The sequence below is a fragment of the Salmo salar genome, chromosome ssa11, assembly GCF_905237065.1.
Source record: "Salmo salar chromosome ssa11, Ssal_v3.1, whole genome shotgun sequence".
NCBI lineage: Eukaryota > Metazoa > Chordata > Actinopteri > Salmoniformes > Salmonidae > Salmo > Salmo salar.
In genome coordinates this window covers 17,202,986-17,226,672 of record NC_059452.1, presented here as the reverse complement: position 1 = coordinate 17,226,672, position 23,687 = coordinate 17,202,986, and the positions used below count along the sequence as shown (strand labels likewise).

Here is a 23,687-nt window from a genome sequence, read left to right as displayed (position 1 = left end):
CCAGGCTTCCCAGCATTACACACTCCTGCCACCATCATTGCGCACATCTGCCTTCCCTCATCACACGCTTCAGCAATTATTGGACAATTATTGGACTCACCTGGACTCAGTCACCTGTGTTATTACCTCCCCTATATCTGTTTGTTCCCAAGCTCTGTTCTCTGCTTCAGGATTAATGTTTGTTTGTCTTTGCATACCCGGTTCTGACGCTGTCCTGTTTGATGTCTGTTCCATATTAAATGTTCGACTCCCCGTACCTGCTTCTCTTCTCCAGCGTCGGTCCTTACATAACCTGGATTATTGTATTCATTGTTATACTTTACTTTGTGAGATATGTCTATAGGGAGGTATTCTCCTTCCAGAATATAAAACAATTGTATGTTAATTTAATCTATAAACAGATACAGCAACATAGAGACAATAATCCCTCATTCATATACACAAATCAAAAATCATGATGGAACTAGAATCCATTGCAATTTTAACTGCTCTCCCACACCCACATGTAAGTGGCTCTGCCTCTGCACTGACTGTAGTGTCTCTGAATTTGTTGTGCTCAGTGCACTTAGACTCAGTTTAGTCTTATCCGCTGCCACCTGCATGGTTTGGGACAATGATCTTTGCCCATTTGTAGATGACAGGGATGAAGAGCAGAGCAGAGCCCAGTACTGAGACCAGGAGGAAGGTCCACAGGAACACACGATCCAGAACCTGAGCCACAAACTTCCAATCCTGCACCACCTGGAGAGAGAGACCAAACATGCCCTTCAGACTCCAACACATGACCTCGTTGACACAGGCTGGGAGGGCTTTGCACTCAGAGGTGCAGTTGCATGTGGCAATCAGAGGATGGAGACAAATATACAGTATGGAGAAGATTAATATATAGAGAGAATTACAGTAAGACTTCAAAAACCTAAATTCAGTACTGTAGGATTGATTTTGTATCATAACAAACAAACACAATATTCTCTCATGCCAACTGTGTCATTGATACTGCAGGGGCAGACTGATTCTCTGTAACTCTATGGGATCTTACCTCTCTGACCTCGTTCTCCTTGACCACATGCATGGTGATGTAACGGATAGAGTCCAAAGCAGCCTGCAGGTTATTCGTAGGGGAGAGATGAGGGGTGGACTTCATAATGCCCCCTACTGCCCCCTGTCTTCCTGCCAGTCCTGCCCTCTCTCTCCCTGCCAGTCCTGCACGCTCTCTCCCTGACAGTCCTGCCCTGGCCCCACCGGGGGTAGCATAGCGGTCCACGTGGCTGCGCATGCACAGCAGCTTAGGCAGCCTGTGCAGGAAGATACGACGCACCCAGGGCGCCATGCCTTGGTGCATGGGCGAGGAGCGGTGGTGGATGTTGATGGCGAAGACGGTGATGACAATGGAGAGCGTGACAAAGATCATGGTGAACACCAGGTACTCCCCGATCAGAGGGATGACCTTGGAGGAGGACGGAATTATCTCCTCGATCACGAGAAGGAAGACGGTGAGGGACACCAGCACAGAGGTGCACAGGGAGATCTTCTCCCCGCCGTTGGAGGGCAGGTAGAAGACCAGGATGGTGAGGAAGGAAAGGCCAATACAGGGGATAATAAGGAAGAGGGTGTAGAAGAGTGGCAGTCTACGGATGATGAAGGAGTAGGTGATGAAGGGGAAGTGGCAAGATCCGTCCATCCTCAGACCACGGCTGCCTGTCGCTTTCACTATATCCCATTCACCACTGTCAAAGTAGTCTCTCTTATCCACATGGAAGTCCTCCAGGAGGATGTCTACCTATTGAATGAATAAAAGGTTAGAAAAGATTAAACATCAACAGACGTATCTTCCCTTTAACTCCCCAAAGTATAAACAAGAGATTAACACATTTCTGACATCAATTAAAGACTGTGTGGTTATTAATATACTGTAGACTGTTTCACAATGCTGTGTAGGCTACAACCTGTGAGCCATCATAGGTCCAGGAGCCAAACTTCATGGAGCAGTTCTGCAGGTCAAAGGGGAAGAAGGTGACATCGATGATGCAGGCTGACTTGTAGTTAGCGGGCTGTGTCCAGGTGATGGTGCCATCATACTTGACAACAGCCTTGGTGACAGAGCCCTCAAAACGTCCATCGGCACTGTTAGAGGAATGGATTAACGTCTGTTTATCTTCTACAGGGTTGAATCAGGCTTTTCTTGATGTGTTGGATTAATTGAATTTGTGCTGTTCAAAATATAGTCTATGCTGTGTAGGGCTGCAAAGCTAATGGTCATTCCCAAAGTTACTGGAATCTTCAGTCATTTTGGTAATTAACAGAAAATCTATGGCAATCTATCGTAATTTTCGTAATTTATACTTGAAAAATGTATATATAAAAAAGAGAATACATATAGTATTAATTAGTATTAACACAACCCAACCAAACTCAACCAAGCCACACAATGACACAATTGACACAATACCCACTTAACCCGGAAGCCAGCCGCACCAATGTGTTGGAGGAAACACCTTACACCTGTTGACCGTGTCAGCGTGCACTGCGCCCGGCCCGCCACAGGAGTCGCTAGTGCGCGATGGGACAAGGACATCCCTGCCGGCCAAACCCTCCCCTAACCCAGACGACGTTGGGCCAATTGTGCGCCGCCCGATGGGTCTCCCGGTCGCAAACCCAGAATCTCTAGTGGCACAGCTAGCACTGCGATGTAGCGCCTTAGACACTGCACCACTCGGGAGGCTATTAATTGATCTTTTGAACAATCAGATCAACTCTGAAAAATATCTGATGTGAAAAGATTTGATGTGATTGGTAGAAAAAGAATCCCAGAAATGGGATGCCTGTGTAAAAGCAGCCACATAGGGCCAGAGACTGTTCCAGACACCTGTGATAATCTGAAGTACCCAAAAGGGCCACTAGATGTCTTGTAATAGATAAAATCCCTGAAAATCCTTAGAAAGTTTCCAGTATTATACAGTGCTTGACTTGGGATGGAAGTAGTGCAGGAGCTGTATTTTTTCAAGTCGAGAGACTTGATTATTCACTGTTAATGGTTTAAACATGCCACTTTATATAATGTTTGCATACCCTACATTACTCATCTCATATGTATATACTGTACTCTATACCATCTACTGCATCTTGCCTATCCCGTTCGGCCATCACTCATCCATATATTTTTATGTACATATTCTTATTCATTCCTTTACACTTGTGTGTATAAGGTAGTTCTTGTGAAATTGTTAGATTACTTGTTAGATATTACTGCATGGTCGGAACTAGAAGCACAAGCATTTCACTACACTTGCATTAACATCTGCTAACCATGTGTATGTGACAAATAAAATTTGATTTGGATTTGATTTAAACTCAGACTTCTCCATGACCTTTAATCTTGCATGGGGACTGCAGGATGCTGACTGTTTAAATGATTTTTGTACTAATTTAAATTTGACCCAGCTGATTACAAAGCCCACTCGTCCAAACTTAAATGACCCTACGAAATCGACTTTGATTGACCTCATATTTACAAATACTCCAGAAAAATATGCTGGGAGTGGGGATTTGCTTTAGATATTAGTGACCATTGTCCCATTGTATGTGTCAGGGATATACGGATGCCTCGATCCAAACCTTGTTTTATCAACAAGAGGAATTTTTAAATTTCAATGAACAGGCCTTTTTTTGTGACCTTTATTTTGTGACTTTGATTGCATTGCATCTATACCTGACCCAGAGTTGGCTCTGAACCACTTCACAAATGTTTTCAATAAACATGATAAACATGCTCCCTTTAAAAAACGGAGAATTAAAAATCCGTCATGCCCTTGGTTCAGTCCAGAGCTATCTGAAGTCAAGCACAACAGAGATGCTGCCTGGGGCAATGCTAGATTCACAGACTCAGGCCCAGACTGCCAGTCTTTTAGGCAATTGAGAAATCTGTGTGTAAAACTAGTTAAAAAAGCAAAATTGGATTATTATGTTAATATGTACACTATCTGAATGTACAGGGAATCCAGCTAAATTCTGGAAAGCTGTTAAATCACTGAAGGGTTGTGTCTCCTCTTCTCTCCCCCATCAAATGAATTTATATTCTGGCACTATTACTGACAAAATTGATCATCATTAATGCATTTAATCACCATTTTATCTCTGCAGGCTTTATATTTGAATGTATTTCAAAGCCAGCTCTTGAAAAGAGTAGTTTGGATGTAGATGGTGAAAATCTATTGAATGATACTGAAAATGCTGGCCAGGAGTTTTCTTTTAAAAAATTCACTGATAAAGAAGTCCTGGATGCTTTGTTAACATTAGACAAAAACATCCACAGGGGCTGATCATTTGGAGCCTGGTCTGCTTAAGTGTGCAGACTTATTGCTGGCTCAGTAGCCCACATTTTTTTATTTAACATTGTTATCAGGAAGTATTCCAAAAGCATGGAAATCCGCATATGTGCTGCCACTCCATAAGGGTGGAGATACAAATGATCTTGACAACTATCACCCCATTTCAAGACTACCTTGTTTAGCTAAGATTCTTGAATCGTTGGTTAATGTATAACTTTATTCCTTTTTATCCGATAATTGTATTCTTAATGTAAACCAATCAGGGTTTAGGCCTGGGCATAGTACTACCACAGCAGCCACGCTAGTTATTAATGATCTTGTCAATGCCTTGGATGCTAAAAAGAGCTGTGCTGCCTTGTTTATTGATCTGTCAAAGGCGTTCGACAATGTTGATCATTCTGTTTTGCTGAAGAAATCATCAAGGGTAGTCCTGGGATATACAGCCTGTTTATGGTTTCAGAATTATCTTAGCAACAGAACTCAGGCCATCTTCATAGATGGGGTTAAATCTGAATTTCTTGAGATTCAAAAAGATGTTCCTCAGGGTTCGATTTTGGGTCCATTATCTTTCACTTTGTATATTAATGGCATTAATGGCATGTTAATACTTGTAACATTCATCTCTATATGCAGATGACACAGTTTTGTATACCTGTGCCACCTCAGTGCAGCAGGCCATTTGTGAACTTCAGCATGACTTTGATTCAATTTAGAAATCACTTACAGATCTTAATGTTAAATGTTAAATACAAGTAAAACCAAGCTCATGCTGTTCTCTAGGTCATGAAATGTTGACCCTGAGGACCTGCATATTTGCGCTATAAATGGAGCCCAAATTGAGCTTGTTTCTCAATATAAGTAGCTTGGTGTCTGGATTGATTACAAGTTGTCCTTCGTAACGCATATAAAAAATCTGACTATGAAGCTAAAATCCAAGATAGTTTTTTTTTTATAGAAATAAATCATTGTTTTCCCGAGTTTTCTCCTCACTTCCAGTATAAGGCGCTAGTCGATTCAGGCGCAGCTGGGACCGTGGGGTAGCCAATAAGTTAGGGATTCCCCTGGTTTAGCTGGACCACCCATTCCCCGTGCACGCCCTAGACAGTCGACCGCTAGGGTCTGGCCAAGTGGGGGAGGTCACAGTGCCACTTGTCATGGTAACATGGGGGGGCCATGAGGAGCGTATCAGCCTATTCCTCATTGACTCCCCGGCGTTTCCGGTGGTACTGGGAATCCTCTGGCTAGCCACTCACAACCCTCAGATTTCGTGGAGGCAGAGGGCTCTTAAGGGGTGGTCGAGGGAGTGCTCAGGTAGGTGTATAGGAGTTTCCATCGGTGCGACCATGGTGGAAAGTCCAGACCAAGTCTCCACCGTGCACATTCCCTCAGAATATGCCGATTTGGCTATCGCCTTCAGTAAAACAAAGGCGACTCAATTACCCCCTCATCGACGAGGGTATTGTGAGATAAACCTCCAGGCTGACGCGGCCCTTCCTAGCAGTCACGTGTATCCTCTGTCTCAGGAGGAGACAGCGGCTACGGAGACATACGTCACTGAGTCCTTGAGACAGGGATCCAAGTCACCCGTCTCCTCAAGCTTCTTTTTTGTGAAGAAGAAGGAGGGAGGTCTGCGCCTGTGCATTGACTATAGAGGTCTAAATTCTATCACGGTGGGTTTCAGTTATCCGCTACCTCTCATCGCTACGGCAGTGGAGTCATTTCACAGGGCGCGCTTCTTCACAAAACTAGATCTCAGGAGCGCGTATAACCTGGTGCGAATCCGAGACGGAGACGAGTGGAAAACCGCATTTAGTACCACATCTGGCCATTATGAGTACCTCGTCATGCCGCATGGGTTAAAAAATGCTCCCGCCGTCTTCCAATCCTTTGTGAACGAGGTTCTCCGAGACATGCTCGGGCAGGGTGTGGTGGTGTACATCGATGACATTTTGATCTACTCCGCCACACGCGCCGCGCATGTGTCTCTGGTGCGTAAAGTGCTTGGGGCGGCTGCTGGAGCATAACCTATACGTCAAGGCTGAGAAATGTGTGTTCTCCAAACGAGCCGTCTCTTTTCTGGGATATCGCATTTCCACCACAGGGGTGGTGATGGAATGTGACCGCGTTGCGGCTGTGCGTAATTGGCCGACCCCAACCACGGTGAAGGAGGTGCAGCGGTTCTTGGGGTTCGCCAATTACTACCGGAGGTTTATCCGGGGTTTTGGCCAGGTGGCGGCTCCCATTACCTCACTGATGAAGGGGGAGCCGGTGCGGCTGCGGTGGTCGGCAGAAGCGGACGGAGCCTTTCGTCGTCTGAAGGCTCTGTTTACCGACGCCCCGGTGCTGGCGCATCCGGACCCCTCTTTGCCATTCATAGTGGAGGTGGACGCGTCCGAGGCTGGGGAAGGAGCGGTGCTGTCGCAACGTTCGGGCGCGCCTCCGAAGCTTCACCCCTGCGCATTCTTTTCTAAGAAGCTGAGCCCGGCAGAGCGCAACTATGATGTGGGGGACAGGGAGTTGTTAGCCGTGGTCAGGGCTTTGACGGTGTGGAGACATTGGCTTGAGGGGGCACGACACCCTTTTCTCATCTGGACTGACCACCGTAACCTGGAGTACATTCGGGCAGCGAGGAGACTTAACCCTCGTCAAGCCAGGTGGGCCATGTTCTTTACGAGGTTTCAATTCACCCCCTCGTACATTCCAGGTTCCCGGAACCGGAAGGACGACGCACTGTCACGTCTCCACGACACCGAGGAGCGGACCATAGATCCTACTCCCATACTCCCTGCCTCCTGTCTGGTGGCACCGGTGGTCTGGGAGGTGGATGCGGACATCGAGTTGGCGGGTCAGTCAGAACCCACTCCACCAAAATGTCCCGCGGGTCTGAAGTATGTTCCGCTCGGTGTTTGCGATCTCCTGATCCGATGGTCCCACACTCTACCCTCCTCGGGTCATCCTGGTGTGGAACGGACGGTGCGTGGCCTGAAGGGGAAGTACTGGTGGCCCACTTTGGTTAGGGATGTTAGACACTATGTCTCTTCTTGTTCGGTGTGCGCCCAGTGTAAGGCTCCTATGCACCTGCCTCGAGGGAAACTACAGCCCCTCCCCGTTCCACAGCGACCTTGGTCTCACCTCTCGGTGGATTTCCTCACGGATCTCCCGCCGTCTCAGGGGAACACCACGATTCTGGTTGTTGTGGATCGGTTCTCGAAGTCCTGCCGTCTGCTCCCTTTGCCCGGTCTTCCTACGGCCCTACAGACCACGGAGGCCCTATTCACACGTCTTCCGGCACTACGGGGTGCCCGAGGACATCCCCAGTTCACGTCCAGGGTGTGGAGGTCGTTTATGGAGAGGCTGGGAGTCTCGGTCAGCCTGACCTCGGGTTTTCACCCCGAGAGTAATGGGCAGGTGGAACGCATTAACCAGGATGTGGGCAGGTTTCTGCAGTCCTATTGCCGGGACCGGCCAGGGGAGTGGGCGAGGTTCGTGCCATGGGCCGTGATGGCACAGAACTCTCTGCGCCACTCCTCTACTAACCTGTCACCTTTCCAGGTTGTGTTAGGGTACCAGCCAGTCCTGGTGCCATGGCATCAGAACCAGACGGAGGCTCCTGCGGTAGAGGAATGGGTACAGCGCTCTAGAGAGACCTGGACTGCTGTCCAGGAGTGCCTGAAGCGGGCGGTAGGACGGCACAAGGAGAGCGCTGACCGCCGCCGCAGTGAGGCCCCCGTGTTTAACCCGGGGGACAGAGTCTGGCTCTCGACCCGGAACCTGCCCCTCCGCCCTGCCCTGCCGGTAGCTGGGTCTGCGATTTGTGGGGCCGTTCAAAGTCCTGAGGAGAATAAACGAGGTGTGTTATAGGTTACAACTTCCTTCGTATTACCGTATTAACCCCTCGTTTCATGTGTCTCTTCTCAGGCCGGTGGTAGCTGGTCCGCTGCAGGACGCTGAGGTGCGGGAGGTCCCTCCGCCCTCCCTGGACATCGGGGGGGCCCCGGCGTACACAGTCCGGGCCATCCTGGACTCCCGACGTCGGGTAGGGGGCCTGCAGTACCTCGTGGACTGGGAGGGGTACGGCCCGGAGGAGAGGTGCTGGGTCCCAGTGGGGGACATTCTGGATCCAGCCCTGCTGCAGGAATTCCACCGCCTCCATCCGGATCGACCTGCACCTCGCCCTCCGGGTCGTCCCCGAGGCCGGCGTCGGCACGCTGCGGGAGCCGCGCGTCAGGGGGGGGTACTGTCACAGTATCCACAGAAGGTGGCGCCCCTCCCCGGTCGGGGGGTGCTCGGCGGTCGTCATCGCCGGCCTACTAGCTGCCACCGATCTATGTTTCTGTGTCTTTTGGTTTTGTCTGTCTAGGTCCGCACCCGTTTCTTGTTTATCATTAGTGGGGGGGTATTTAGTTTGTCCTTTTTGTTCGGGAATTCGTGCGGGATTGTTTTGTGTCATGTCTGAGGGCTGATAGTATTTTGACGCTGCCTGTTAGTCTCAGCGTTCTTTGGAGCTGTCATTTGTATTGCCGGGCTGCGCCCCGTTCGGTTTCATTTTTTGGAGCTGTGCTCCAAGTCAAGACAGGTATGCCCCAAGTCAACCACTGGTAATATATCCTCCCTTTGCCACCCTAATGTGGAGATTATATTGCACAGAAAGCTTTAGTTCAATATCAGTGCCATCTTTTGTTCTAAACTGATGGCAGTCATGGGCATGGTACTTACTTGTCATAGAGCACAATGTCTGGGATCCAGATGGAGTCCGATGGGACTCTGATGGTAGTGATGCCCAGGTAGTCATCAGTGTTCCAGCGTAGCTTCATGTCCAACCATTCCTAAACAGGAGCGAGAGAGAGATGGATGAGTCACCTTTGTAATATTTGTGTTGTGGAGAAATGACCAGGCAGGAGACGGGAGTACAGTTAGTTTTCGTTTAGTCAAAACCTCTCGTGCTCTACCGCCCCCGGTAAAATAGTGCGCATGTGCATTTCCTATTAGGTGTAGTAACATAACACTGCTGTAATACATTACTGCTTAGTAACAGCATAGTAACTAATATAAACAGATGTAGATCACAGACACTACACTCCTCCCCCATAGTGTTTTCCTCACAGAGAACAAGGTAAATATGTTAGGGAACTACTAATTCAATATCTGAACAATGTATTCTTAAACATTTTTCAACTACTGGGTTGAAGCAGACTTTTCAGAGCCCAGCACAAATCCAGGGGATTATTCTGCCCCGAAGATGTAATTTGTACTAATAACTAGCCCAGGTAATGTCCTTTATCTTTCCTTTAATCCAGGACATATTAAAGTGTTTGTTTTACTGTCTGTTTCCTCCTTAAACAGCTCAACTCACAGGTCAAGCTTTTGAGGTGCCCTTCGCTGTCGAATAGGATATCTCCGCTCCTCCTGGGCTTCCGGTGGTGGGCCAGGTTCGGGTGGAAGGTCAGGCTCTGTCTCTCCCGTACGTCCACAGTCAGGAGAATAGTCCTGGGGGTCATTATTGTTCTTGTTCTCTCGGCATGTCTTTGCTGGGGCGTTGGACCGTAGCAGATGATCCACATGAACGTTGACATGGCGATGACCAATTTGGACTTGGTAAGTCAAAGGTCCTCTGCGTTGCAAGATCACACCTGAGTTCCACAGGCGCTTGGGGTGTCTGAAATCACGTACCATCACCCTCTCTCCCTCTTTGAATTCTCTGACAGTCTTTGAGTGTCTGTCATGAACTTTCTTCTGCTGTAGCTAGTGCTTTGCCATAGTGCTTGACAAGTCTGGTTTCAACAATGTCAGGCGGGTACGTGGTTGGCATTTCAGAAACAGTTCAGCTGGTATACATTCCGTTACTGTGTGTGGTGTGTTACTGTAAGTAAACAGGAACCAGGGAAGCCTTTGGTGGGTGGGCACAGACTGAACCTCGAGTCTAGTCCAGGCCTTCTTAAAGGTTTGCACGGCTCTCTCCGCTGCTTCGTTTGATGCCGGATGGTAAGGGGGTGACAGCATGTGCCTTACTCCGTTGTTCTTGAGAAACATTTCAAAATCGTTTGACGTGAAAGGAGGGCCATTGTCCGATACGAGCTCCTTGACTAGTCCAAAGGATGCGAACAGGTATCTGAGAAGATTGATGGTCTTCTCAGCTGTGGTCAGTTGAGTAGGGAACACTTCCATCCACTTGGAATGGACATCGACGACAACAAGGAAATGTTGCTTGTCAATCTCGGCGTAATCCACATGGATGCGTTCCCATGGTGTAGCAGCCCAGGACCATGGATGAAGAAAGAGGTGCAGCAGCAGGCTTGTTGCAAACAGCTTCACAAGCTAAGCAGTGGCCTACATGCTGTTGAATGTCCTGATCCAGTCCAGGCCACCACAGATAACTGCGGGCGAGTGCTTTCATTCGAGTGATCCCTGAATGTCCCTCATGCAGGTCAGATAGCAGTCTCCTCTGTAATTTGTGAGGTACCACCACCCTTGGTCCCTACAGAACACATCCTTGATCAGTGGACAACTGGTCTTTCTTGTCGATGAATGGACGAAGGTCATCGTCATTTCCGAGGGTTGGCCAACCGCCTAATGTTAAGTCCAAGACTTTGGAAAGCACTGTGTCTTTCCTCGTTTCCTTTGCTATGTCTGAAGCAGATATTAGGCAGTTCGTCGATGAGAGAGATCTGGAAGACTGCTCTATCATCTTCACTGTTGGAGTCACTATTGCATGGTAGTCTTGATAGTGTGATCACTGGATCGTCTGTACTCGATCTCGTAGTCGTAGGCTAGCAATATCAGAGCCCAACGTTGCATTCGAAGTGCAGCAAGGGTTGGTATGGCTGATATTGGTCCAAGGATGCAAATGCAATAGGGTGTTCTTCACCTGATGGTAGAACATGTGAGATGACAGCTCCTACTCCGTATGGAGATGCATCACACGCGAGTCTCAGCTTCATCTCTGTGTCGTAGTGGGCAAGCCACTTGCTCTTTAGCAGACGCTGTTTGCAAGTCTTGAATGCTTCTTCGCATTGTGGGGACCAATTCCACTTTGTATCGGCCTGCAGCAGTTGGTGAAGTGGATGCAACGATGTGGACAAGTTTGCCACAAACTTTCCGTAATAGTTCAGGAGCCCCAAATATGACCTCAGCTCTGAGATATTTGTGGGTGCTGGTGCGTTTATGATTGCTTCCACCTTGCCTGTTGGTTGGGTGCAGGCCTAGTGCATCAATCTTGAATCCTAGATACTCCACTGAGTCCTGGAGGAACTCACACTTGCTGAGTTTCATTCTCACTCCATATTTCTCCAGTCTTGACATCACTTTGTCCAGGGCTACAAGATGCTTTCCAATGGTTGGTGCTGACACGAGGATGTCATCCATGAAGCACACAGCATTGTCTACACTGTCCAAGATCTGATCCATTGTGTGTTGGAATATCGCTGGAGCTGTCGAGATTCCATAGGCCGAGCGATTTAATCTGAATAGCCCCTTGTGTGTATTGATGGTCAGATACTGTTCTGACTCCGGATCCAGCTTCAGTTGCTGATAAGCGAATGCCAGGTCCAGCTTGCAGAAAACCTTCCCACCAGCTAGAGTGGCAAACAGATCTTCAGCGTTTGGTAGTGGATATTCCTCTGGTAGTATGCAGCGATTTACTGTGACCTTGTAGTCTCCGCACATTCTGACGGTCTTATCTTTCTTTGGCACTACAACGATCGGAGCGGCCCAGTCGCTCCTCGCTACGTTTGTGATGATGTTATTCTTCTGTAGGCGGTCCAGTTCCTTCTCTACTGCTTCCTTAAGAGCATAGGGAACTGGACGTGGTTTGTGAACGATAGGCTTGGTTCCTTCTCGCACTCTGACTTTTGCTGTGAAGTCTTGTATTTCACCGTAGCCATCTTTGAAAAGTTCTTTGTGCTTCTCCAGCATGTTAGTGAGTGTAGCCAGACTCACTGGTTTGTCATTTCTCAGACTGAAGATTTCTCCCCAGTTCAACTTGAGCTTTTGTAGTCAGTTTCTGCCTAGCAAGGCTGATTTTTCTCCTTTAACAATGACAAGCGGTAGCGTCCACTCCTTCCCTTCATACCGGACTGGTACCTGGATCTGCCCTAACACAGGAATAGTGTCACCAGTGTATGAAGAAAGGCGGATGGACACTGGCTGAAGAGGGCACTCTTTCAGTTTTCTTTGTAGAGTCTTTCTGGAACAAGCGATAGACGCTCCGGTGTCCAGCTGCATTTTCACTGGTTTTCCCGCTAACTCCATGCTGAGATAGATTCCATATTTTTGTTGTTGAGCTGTGTACACTGTGAACAGTTCCAATACTGTTTCAGTTGTACCTTCCTCTTCTTGTGCTGCGTCTGACACTTTGTGCTCTCTTGCCGTGTGTTTTGGAGCTTTACACACTCTCTGTAGATGTCCAACCTTACACAATTGTGGCACTTTTCATTTTGGAATCGACATTCACTGTGCTGATGATTATCTCCCCCACATCTGTAGCAACTTGGCTTAGACCTTTGTGATGTGGGCTGCTTTGTTCTTGTGTAACCTTGAGGACGGAACTGAGAAAAGTGTGACTTTTGTGAGCCTTTTTCACCACATGCATCACTGACCATGTGAACACCTTTCTGATGTTCTGCATGTCCCGATAGCTCAATAGTATCCATGTGGGCAAGCTCGAGTCCAAGTGCGATATCACAGGCTTTCTTAAAGGTCAGGTCCTTTTCTGACAGAAGCCTTCTGTGATATGCTTCACCTGTGAGACCACATACAAACTTGTCTCGGAGAGCGTCATCAAGAAATCGTGCAAACTCACATGTAGTTGCCCGCCTTTTCGAAGCAAGGATGTAGTCAGCCACAGTTTCCCCTTGACTCTGGTGATGTTGGTCAAATCTGAAATGTTCTTTAATGAGAACTGGCTTAGGCTTGAAATGCCTTGAAAGAGTTTCAGTCAGTTGTGCATAGGTCAACTCTACTGCTTTTATTGGTTGAGACCTTTCAGCAATCCATACTCAGTTAGACCCAAAATACTGAGAAATACGTCTGCTTTCTTTTCATCTTTGATTTAATTTGCAGCCAGCCAACTCTCAAAACGCTCTAAATAGGAATCAAAATCCTCTTTTGTATTCTCAAACTCTATCCTTGACCAATGGTTGCCAATTTCACAGTTAATTATTATGTTTCCTTATTCCTTGTATTCCTTCATTTTCATCTAATTATTCACTTTCTTCATTTCAGAAGTTTCTGCAATTACTTCATTCACTGCACTCATTTGTAATAATGTACACATTACTATGTGTTACGTTTCTTCTTCCTTTGTTATTGATTTATTTTTACAATATTTCTCCATTGAGATCACCTAATTTCAATGGGTTCAATGAGTTTTTTTACTTAACCACCAGAGGGCAGTGTCGCCATTCTGGACTCCAATAGTCTTGCTACTTGGCAGCTCCTGAACACTGTACCTACCAGCAGTGCTTTCTACTGGCGAAAAAAAAAAAAAAAATGACGATTTACATAATTATTTTCAGTTTAATTACTCACGCAACATTCTTCCCTTCAAGCAATGTCCGTTTAAGAAGCTTAATCACCTCGTCGCCACTGTAATATTTGTGTTGTGGAGAAATGACCAGGCAGGAGACGAGAGTACAGTTAGTTTCGTTTAGTCAAAACCTCTCGTGCACTACCGCCCCCGGCACAATAGTGCGCATGTGCATTTCCTATTAGGTGTAGTAACATAACACTGCCGTAATACATTACTGCTTAGTAACAGCATAGTAACTAATATAAACAGATGTAGATCACAGATACTACAACCTTCACATCATTCATGAATGGCCATTTTTTTTACAAGCAGATTCATTTGACAAGACTGCTACTGGAGCTCACCATAAATTACTTTTCTCCTGAGAGAAAATTGATACCTCTACAGTATACACTGAGTGTACAAAACATTATGAACACCTGCTCTTTCCATGACATAGACTGACCAGGTGAATCCAGGTGAAAGCTATGATCTCTTGTTGATATCTCTTGTTAAATCCACTTCAATCAGTGTAGATGAAGGGGATGCGACAGGATAAATAAGTATTTTTAGGCCTTGAGACAATTGAGACATGGATTGTGTATGTGCGCCATTCAGAGGAGGGCAAGACAAAACAAAATGGGCAAGACAAAAAAGTGCCTTTGAACGGGGTATGGTGGTAGGTGCCAGGCGTACTGGTTTGTGTCAACAACTGCAACACAGCTGGGTTTTTCACACTCAACAGTTCTGTTCTTAATTCACTGCTCAAAAAATAAAGGGAACACTTAAACAACACAATGTAACTCCAAGTCAATCACACTTCTGTGAAATCAAAATCAAATCAAAAAATCAAGCAACACTGATTGACAATAAATTTCACATGCTGTTGTGCAAATGGAATAGACAACAGGTGGAAATAATAGGCAATTAGCAAGACACCCCCAATAAAGGAGTGGTTCTGCAGGTGGTGACCACAGACCACTTCTCAGTTCCTATGCTTCCTGGCTGATGTTTTGGTCACTTTTGAATGCTGGTGGTGCTTTCACTCTAGTGGTAGCATGAGACGGAGTCTACAACCCACACAAGTGGCTCAGGTAGTGTAGCTCATCCAGGATGGCACATCAATGCCAGCTGTGGCAAGAAGGTTTGCTGTGTCTGTCAGCGTAGTGTCCAGAGCATGGAGGCGCTACCAGGAGACAGGCCAGTACATCAGGAGACGTGGAGGAGGCCGTAAGAGGGCAACAACCCAGCAGCAGGACCGCTACCTCTGCCTTTGTGCAAGGAGGAGCAGGAGGAGCACTGCCAGAGCCCTGCAAAATGACCTCCAGCAGGCCACAAATGTGCATGTGTCTGCTCAAACAGCCAGAAACAGACTCCATGAGGGTGGTATGAGGGCCCGACGTCCACAGGTGGGGGTTGTGCTTACAGCCCAACACCGTGCAGGACGTTTGGCATTTGCTAGAGAACACCAAGATTTGAAATTCGCCACTGGCGCCCTGTGCTCTTCACAGATGAAAGCAGGTTCACACTGAGCACATGTGACAGACGTGACAGAGTCTGGAGACGCCGTGGAGAACGTTCTGCTGCCTGCAACATCCTCCAGCATGACCGGTTTGGCGGTGGGTCAGTCATGGTGTGGGGTGGCATTTCTTTGGGGGGCCGCACAGCCCTCCATGTGCTCACCAGAGGTAGCCTGACTGCCATTAGGTACCGAGATGAGATCCTCAGACCCCTTGTGAGACCATATGCTGGTGCGGTTGGCCCTGGGTTCCTCCTAATGCAAGACAATGCTAGACCTCATGTGGCTGGAGTGTGTCAGCAGTTCCTGCAAGAGGAAGGTATTGATGCTATGGACTGGCCCGCCCGTTCCCCAGACCTGAATCCAATTGAGCACATCTGGGACATCATGTCTCGCTCCATCCACCAACGCCACGTTGCACCACAGACTGTCCAGGAGTTGGCGGATGCTTTAGTCCAGGTCTGGGAGGAGATCCCTCAGGAGACCATCCGCCACCTCATCAGGAGCATGCCCAGGCGTTGTAGGGAGGTCATACAGGCACGTGGAGGCCACACACACTACTGAGCCTCATTTTGACTTGTTTTAAGGACATTACATCAAAGTTGGATCAGCCTGTAGTGTGGTTTTCCACTTTAATTTTGAGAGTGACTCCAAATCCAGACCTCCATGGGTTGATAGATTGGATTTCCATTGATTATTTTTGTGTGATTTTGTTGTCAGCACATTCAACTATGTAAAGAAAAAAGTATTTAATAAGATTATTTCATTCATTCAGATCTAGGATGTGTTATTTTAGTGTTCCCTTGTTACACAGTGTATGTGTAACAATGCAACTGCATATCTGTGATAAGCAGATGTCATATCTCAGAGTTTTTGCATCGTCACATGCTGGATATAAAAATGTATGGCCAAATAAAGTATAGTGGGAGAGGAGCACTGATGTGGACAGAGCCATATCTTCAATCTTATCTCCTCATTAACCGCTGATGAATAGATATGGCCATCATGTTAGCTATTGCCCTCTGTCCTCTGATTTGCATTGAGTTGTTTGTCATTGAGGCATTGTGACCTGCAGACCCTGGTCTGGAGTGATGATTCCCTGGTTGCAGAGAGCAGATGCAGTCAGAGGATATGAATTAAGCTGCCAAGAGGGCTGGGGGCAAGGCAGGCTGCCGGGGGGCGGGAGTTGCAAACTGGGTTGCTCGTGTGGGCACAAGGGAAGGTGGAGGAGGGTGGGGAGAAATGAAGATGTGAGCTCTTGGTGAAATGCCACCAGAACAAGGGGACATGCAGGGGGAAGGGAGGTTGATTGTTACTCTAAATTCCATGTCGCCTTTGTTTGTTAAGCTGACGCTGCTGTAGAGCAGTGGTTCCCAACCTTTTTGGGTTACTGTACTCCCAACTGAATTTTGCTCTGCCTGGAGTACGCCTGAAGTATCCGCTTATGTGCATGTAACCCTCTGGACTTATGAGTCTTTTTAATTACCCCCTCTGGATAGGCCAAGTACCTCGGGGGTCCTAGTACCCCTGGTTGGGAACCACTGCTATAGAGTGTTATGAATTATACAACGGGTGGGTGTAATCCTGGACGCTGATTGGTTGAAACCGCATTCTAGCCGTTGTCTATTCCACAAGTTACCACCATCTAAAGCTATGACTTTGAAATGCCTATTTGCACTGTTCAATCTCACTGCACAATCCACTGTCTCATCAGCCCAACCAGGCAATTTGTAAACTTGACTTCCAATGTAAAAAGCGTCTATTCATTATCTCCCATTTCTTGTAGACTAGCAATTGGTTTTCAATAGTGGAGATTTGTATAAACCTTGCTGTCTCTCTGACATTTGTAACATTGTTAATTTAGAAACTCGATCTCCAGCTGTCCCATAGTAATGAACGTGTAGGGGTCGGGAGTCGGGAGTCGGGACAAGACAGATAGGCAGGCAGCTTTTCTCAGCCAGTCAACATTTTTATGGATATATACAAAGAAATGTCAATAGAAAACAGCTAAAACGAAATGAAGTGCAGCTAGTTTGCAGTGTTTCCAGCTTCAGTTTGAAGTGATTGTGTTAGCTGTGTTGTTGGCTAGCTCCTCTGAACAACAGTGTCCTGACGAGAGAGCACATTTTCTATGCCAGGTGAAATTGCACGTCATTAGCTCATTGTTATGGATGTATCCAAATAAATGTCACTAGAAAACAGCTTAAACAAATGCAAATTCAGTTACTTTGTTGTTATTCTGTCTGCACTGTTTGACGTGACTATAAGTTAGCCATACCTGGCTAACTAGCAAGCAAGAACGTTGCCAGCAAGTATGGCAATGGAACATTTAGAACTAACGACTGGGTCACGTCCATAGATACAGAACAAAAATACTTAACAGCTGGGTCACGTCTCTGGGAACCGAACCGATAGAACGAACGACCAGCCGGCTTGGGTAGCAACACCTAGATTTGTGTTGGGACTATATCTTGTGGAACGATGAAATAGTATGAATAAATTCCTCAAAATAACTTTTTACTGAAAATATGCAAATCATTATTTAAATATGTTGGTAAGCCATTGTATAAAAGTGATAATGCCCTCGAAGCCAGTGATTGGAGGACATATTGGCATGGTTTGCCTAACAAAACCCGTGCCAATATATCCTCCAAACACTGGCTTCTCGGGAATGATCACTTAAATATACTATGCCCCCCCCAAATATGTTTAAGATCTTGCCTGTTTCATCCACACATTGGTTGTCATCAACTGGTTCTTCTCATCCTGTAATGGAGAGACCATATTGTAAAGGTTTTATCTGTACCTTTGTGTTGTTATACTGTCAGTATGTGTGTAAATGTGGTAAAAAACAGAATGTAAATTAGCCTAAATATATTTATAGTGATATATTCTTTGCAGTGATGTAATGTACTTAAGTAAAAAATACTTTAAACTACTCGAGTAGTTTTCTGGGTATGTGTACCTTACTGTTTATATTGTTGATTACTTTTACTTTTACTTCACTACATTCCTAAAGAAAATAATGTACTTTTTACTCCATACATTTTCCCTGACACCCAAAAGTAATCATTACATTTTGAATGGTTAGCAGGACAGGCAAATGGAGGCAAATGGTCCAGTTCACATGCTTAGAAGAGAACATCGCTGGTCATCCCTACTGCCTCTGATCTGGCGGACTCACTAAACACATTCTTCATTTGTAAAGGATGTCTGAGAGTTGGAGTGTGCCCCTGGCTACCCATAAATAAATAAAATACAAAAAAATGGTGCCGTCTGGTTTGCTTAATATAAGGAATTTGAAATAGTTTATAGTTTTACTTTTGATACTTAGGTATATTTTAAACCAAATACTTTTAGACTTTTACTCAAGTAATATTTTACTGGGTTACTTTCACTTTTACTTGAGTCATTTTCTATTAAGGTATCTTTACTTTTACTCAAATATGACAATTGGGTACCTTTTCCACCACTGACTCTTTGCCTTGAAAGTCCAGTTTGCATTGACAAACATCAAAATAATCATCAGGAAGACACAAACCACAATATCCCATAATAATCATATTTTTCTCACCACGTCCACAAGCTGGGAGATGGCCAGCCCAAATCTGACCCGTACTGTGCCGTTGAGGTATTCCACAGGCCTCACCCATTTCTGGTAGTTTCTGAAGAGGTTCTTGAACAGTTTGTCCTCTGTCTTGGCATAGGAGGACAGTTTAGGGAGTCCTATAGAGGCAGGGAAACACCACATTAGCCTTCCTTACGCTGCATCATGTCAGCGATGTGTTAACAGGGGCATTATCTTGGTAACAGCTCATGGCCCATGTTCAGCCCAGCTAAAGCACATTGACAATAATTCATAGTCCCTGGCACCTAACACGTTGTCAATAACCCAATCAATCTCCAGTTTAACATGCAGGAAATCACCCCAGCACTCTCAGCATCACGACAATCACATCTCTGGTCCCTGTTTACCCCCAGACCAGGACCAGACATTCACTTTCTAGAGAGGAAGAAAGCTATCTGTCATTTTGTCATGGTAACATAGTCAATATCTTTTATTCATGATTTGGTGTTTTCCACTCCTCATGGAAGGAGACAATGGTCAAGTGTGTCCTTCCTGTTAGAATTCTCTGCAAACTAGTATGTTTGTTCAAATATGTTGGTGTGTATTTACAGAGGTGTAATTTTATTTACAAGGAGGATTTTTGAATAATACATTTTATTGTGTTTTCCCTCAAATGAATCCTCCTCTTCTTTCATGGACGAGACTCCTCTGCTACCAATACAGAGTGGTGCTTCATCTCCAGTTCTTCGCCATGGAAGTAGGCCTATAAACAATCTAACAGTGATTAAAGGTAAGAGTCACTTGGATGGGGTTCAGGCATCAAAAGGCTGTCCAAACCTTTAAAAGCTGATGAAGGTTTGGCACAGTATAAACTAAAGATAGCAGCCAGCCAGGGTAGCATTTGTGCACCAATTTCCTCCGTAATTGATGACTCACTGTTAGTGGGCTGCATAGACATGGAGAGATTAAATATGACTCCATTGTTCCATGTGTGTGATGCCACCACCAGTGTCAAGTGGGAAGGGTTCAATAATGTGGGCTGCCGGTCTAGTCAGCCTCCCTCCATCATCCAAAATGAATGTGTTTCTTCCTATCAGCTCTGTTCTATTTGGTGTCTCTCTCTCTATCTGTAAATCCTCAGTCAGTCATCCCCCGCTCTTCTAATTTAATTTGTCTCAGTGTGTTTCTATCTGGATTATGAGGAAGGAAGCTCCAATGAGTTTTCTCTCCATAACTTCATTACAGATGGGTCTGATCTTGTGACTGTGGTTGATGGATACCTCATTGTATCAGTGCATCAGCTGGCCTCTGTGGCGTGCTGGTATCCATGACAGCCTGGTGGTGTAGGCCCTAGGGGGATTGATGATGGAGAGAAGGGCTGGAGGATGGAGCTTTAGATAGAGGAGGCTTTTTATGTGTGAAGGACACAGTGAGGTCTTTGTGCCCCCTAAGGGCTAGCTGGGTTTTTAGACAGAGAGAGACCAGAGGTGCACCTTCCATATTAAAGATGTCAGCCATCACTCTAGTCCACATACAACTGCAGACTGGGAGGAAAATCTAGAGTTAGCCTCTGTAAATGCAGAATTAAGCACAAACAATTCTCAGGATTCATTTATTATATTCAGCACTTTAGTTCAAGCAAAGGATGTAAAGTTGCTGTATTATTGCTGGAAACAGCTCTCCATCGCAAGGAGAAAATGAAGAAGTTTTGATTCAATTCTTGAGGGACACAGTGCTCTTAAATCATTCCCCACATGCTTATAGGCTTATTTTATGTGCGTTCAATATGGCTGTAAATTTACCTGAGGATGACAGGCCCATAACAGGGCCGACTACAGTTAATAACACCCCTGTGTCATCCTCAGGCTCAGGATCAATAGCAGCGTTCTTAGACCTCAGTCAATATCACTGTGATTAGCAGATTCATCGTCCTTAGACTTTCTCTCTGTCACTCTCAGCACAGCTTCCTGCAGAAAATCCTGCTCCATGTCTGGCTTCTCTGGGAGATTCTGAACACTACCCTTTGTGAAAACCAATATAAATATGATCCAACAATGTGTCATATAACACCTATAGTACAACCATCATCTATTGTATGTCATTACAAGTAGCAACTTAGCAATGAGATACCTGTAAGTAATACTTTTTAAATAAGGTATATATGAAATAAAAATAATTGAATTGAGTAAAGACAACTCGTGCAAAATCTCTTCTGCAGCTGGCCTTCATTAGACTAACACCAGCAAGTATGCTGAGAACCACGGGACATTATTCAGTTAAACGGAGCAAAAACATCTGTATCAAATCAGAGGGGAAGAGTCTGCACAACTGGAAATTCCTCACAGAGCAAGGATATTACATACATGGACTACATTATAGGTGCTTCCTTTGCTTTTTGTAATGGAGCAACAATTCAGCATGATTTGTCATGATTGAATGATAAATACAATCTAAAGGCCACTTCCCGACCCTTTACAATATCTCTAATCGAGTGTATAGATTGTGTTATAAATGCTCAGTCGTATCTTCATTATGTTCAATCAATGGGTGTATCTACAATTAGCGTAACCTGAGTGTGGGGCCAGCGAGGCATTAGGCCAGTCTATCTCTCCAGAGGATCCCTGGCTGTGTACTGCACTGATGAAAGATGTTAATATTTTATCAGTCATCTCGAAGATGTGGGGTTTACAAAAACGCCCTAAGAGATGGCAGATTAAAATCTGTGACCTTACACATCTCCTAACCCTCTTCTGCAGTCCACACAGCCCATGTTATTAAACCCAGCCCGCTAACGAAGGACAGAATTTCAGAAGAGGAGCTCCATTACATTTTTCCATTTTAGTTATTCGGCGGACGCTCAAGCTCTTATCCAAAACAAATTACAGTCAGCGCCTCACAGTCAGTGAGAGAATCAATTCTGTTTCTGCACAGGCTGGTTGGCATGGAGGAGGCAGCCGTGCGGAGCTATCTGGGCTGGCCAGCTTATATTTCTGCTATTGACTGGACAGAGTTATTAGAACTCTGAGGTTCTTTCCCCAAGTGGTTAATAGAGCTATTTCTTCCCTTGTTCAGCTCACCACCTCTCCCAGCTGAACAGAAGGTCACCAACCACAGGAAATTGCTGCACTATGCCAGACAGGGATGCATATCATGGATACTGAAATAACCGAGAGCAGGAAACCAAACCACTGACCTTCATAATAAATGTTGCCAAAGTCTCTGAGACCCTACACCTTGATTAGAAATCTACTTAAAAGGGAAATTAGGTCTGGATATATTGAGTGGTCATACTGACATTACTCAGCCCATCAGTTAATGACCAACAGCTCCTCTTTTAATTTAGTATTAGTCTCAGCTGGCATAGCCTCTTCACTATCTCCCATCCTCAGATTTTCCATCTGCCCTGCCGCTCATCTCCTTATCATCCTGTTCCCAGTAGATTATCCTAGTTGTGCAGAGTGGGTATCTCTCAGTCTGATAACATCTCTGATGGCCCATCACTCTGAGAGTGTCTTCCATGTCCTCCACAGTGGTACTGTAGGGAGAACTTACCCAGAGAGTGACACAGGTGGCAGCAGCAGTATGACAGCAGCAGGATTAGAGTGCTGGCCGCTGGCCCAGCTCTCAGCATGATATCAGAGGGGGCTCCAGATCCACACACCCAGGGAGTAGTCCCTCAGGCAGCCATGACTACAACACAGCTGGAGCCGAGGAAAACACAGCAATAAAATCACGGCACAGTGCACAAACAGAGGAAGTTATGGGACATGTATACATCCGTATAGATACCTTACATGTACACATATACATGAATACAGACGCATACTGCATACACACAGAAACTCATTTTCACATTTGCATACACACACATTTCATCTTACACATTTCAAATATACACACATGCACAACAGTGTACATGGGAACACATTACACTCACCTGCTTGGATGTAGTGAACACACACAAACCTATACACATATGATCACAAACAGACATACTGTGGATATCAGACCTGCATCCTCTATTCCTATCATCCACTCAACACACAATCTATCCTGAATGCAGAGTGAGAGTCCAGACAGAGTGTCGACAGACAGACAGGCAGCGCTGCTCTCTAGTATTCCCCCATTCCATGGAGCCCTGCCTCAGCTCAGACAGGCGATGCTTCAGTCCCTTGCTGCTGCCTCTAAATGAACGGTAGTGCCCTCTCTCTCCTCTCTCTCCTCCTTTTCCTCCTCCTCCTCAACCTCCTCCAGAAAGCCAGCCCCCTCTCTCCCCCAGAAGAGTCTGATCACTAATCACTACCAGGTATCCTCCCCAGCAGCACACTGCCTGCAGCCTGTAGCCTATCCACAGCCAAGTGTCTACACTGCAAGCCCTGCCCCAGCAGCTCTACCTACATAGATCCAGCACACTGTTGTTGTTCTCTCTTGTTCTCTCCCCTCAGACAGTGGCTAGCAGCGAGGCTGCCTCAGCCATACGTCTAACTAAGGTAGCTTCAGACTGTTGCTTCAGGTTTAATGTCAGGGTTAATAGGGGTGGAGGAGTGTGTGTCTGTATGTGTGTGTTGAGAGCTTGTCTAATATACAGCATCCATTCCCCTGATACTACAGTAGCTGGAGTACCTGTGGTATGAGAAGATTTCAATTTTGAGATGTTATTTTGTGTGTGTGTGTGTGTGTGTGTGTGTGTATGCATGTCTGTGAGCCACATAACTCCATCGTGTCTATTATGCATTGTCTCACGTCAGATAGCGGGACGGCCGTCTG

The 23,687-nt window shown here is 46.0% G+C and overlaps 1 protein-coding gene across 4 annotated transcripts; it reads right to left on the bottom strand.

Annotated features, from left to right (window-relative positions):
• Positions 1-356: 356 nt before the first annotated feature.
• LOC106562132 (neuronal acetylcholine receptor subunit alpha-5) lies at positions 357-23,106 on the bottom strand. 4 transcript variants are annotated; one of them, XM_014126758.2, is made up of 8 exons: positions 22,858-23,106; positions 22,473-22,621; positions 18,927-19,078; positions 18,074-18,118; positions 9,045-9,154; positions 1,947-2,124; positions 1,040-1,780; positions 357-741 (listed from the first exon to the last, which is right to left on the bottom strand). In XM_014126758.2, exons 2-8 carry the CDS (start codon positions 22,549-22,551, stop codon positions 583-585), a joined length of 1,464 nt encoding a protein of 487 aa, XP_013982233.1. In that variant the 5' UTR covers positions 22,552-22,621; positions 22,858-23,106; the 3' UTR covers positions 357-582. The 4 variants fall into 4 exon arrangements, with proteins under 4 accessions (XP_013982233.1, XP_045545058.1, XP_045545059.1 ...); XM_045689102.1 differs by having other exon boundaries at positions 22,473-23,100; XM_045689103.1 differs by lacking the exons at positions 18,074-18,118; positions 18,927-19,078; positions 22,473-22,621; positions 22,858-23,106 and adding an exon at positions 13,901-14,051.
• Between the last annotated feature and the right edge of the window lie 581 nt (positions 23,107-23,687).

Bases quoted from the DNA above. Each gene is read 5' to 3' on its own strand.
- LOC106562132 (XM_014126758.2), bottom strand. From the start codon at position 22,551: ATGCTGAGAGCTGGGCCAGCGGCCAGCACTCTAATCCTGCTGCTGTCA. The intron at 19,079-22,472 runs GTAAGTTCTCCC...CTGCCTCTATAG, and splicing joins CCACCTGTGTCACTCTCTGG to GACTCCCTAAACTGTCCTCC. The intron at 1,781-1,946 runs GTTGTAGCCTAC...TTCATTCAATAG, and splicing joins GGACCTATGATGGCTCACAG to GTAGACATCCTCCTGGAGGA.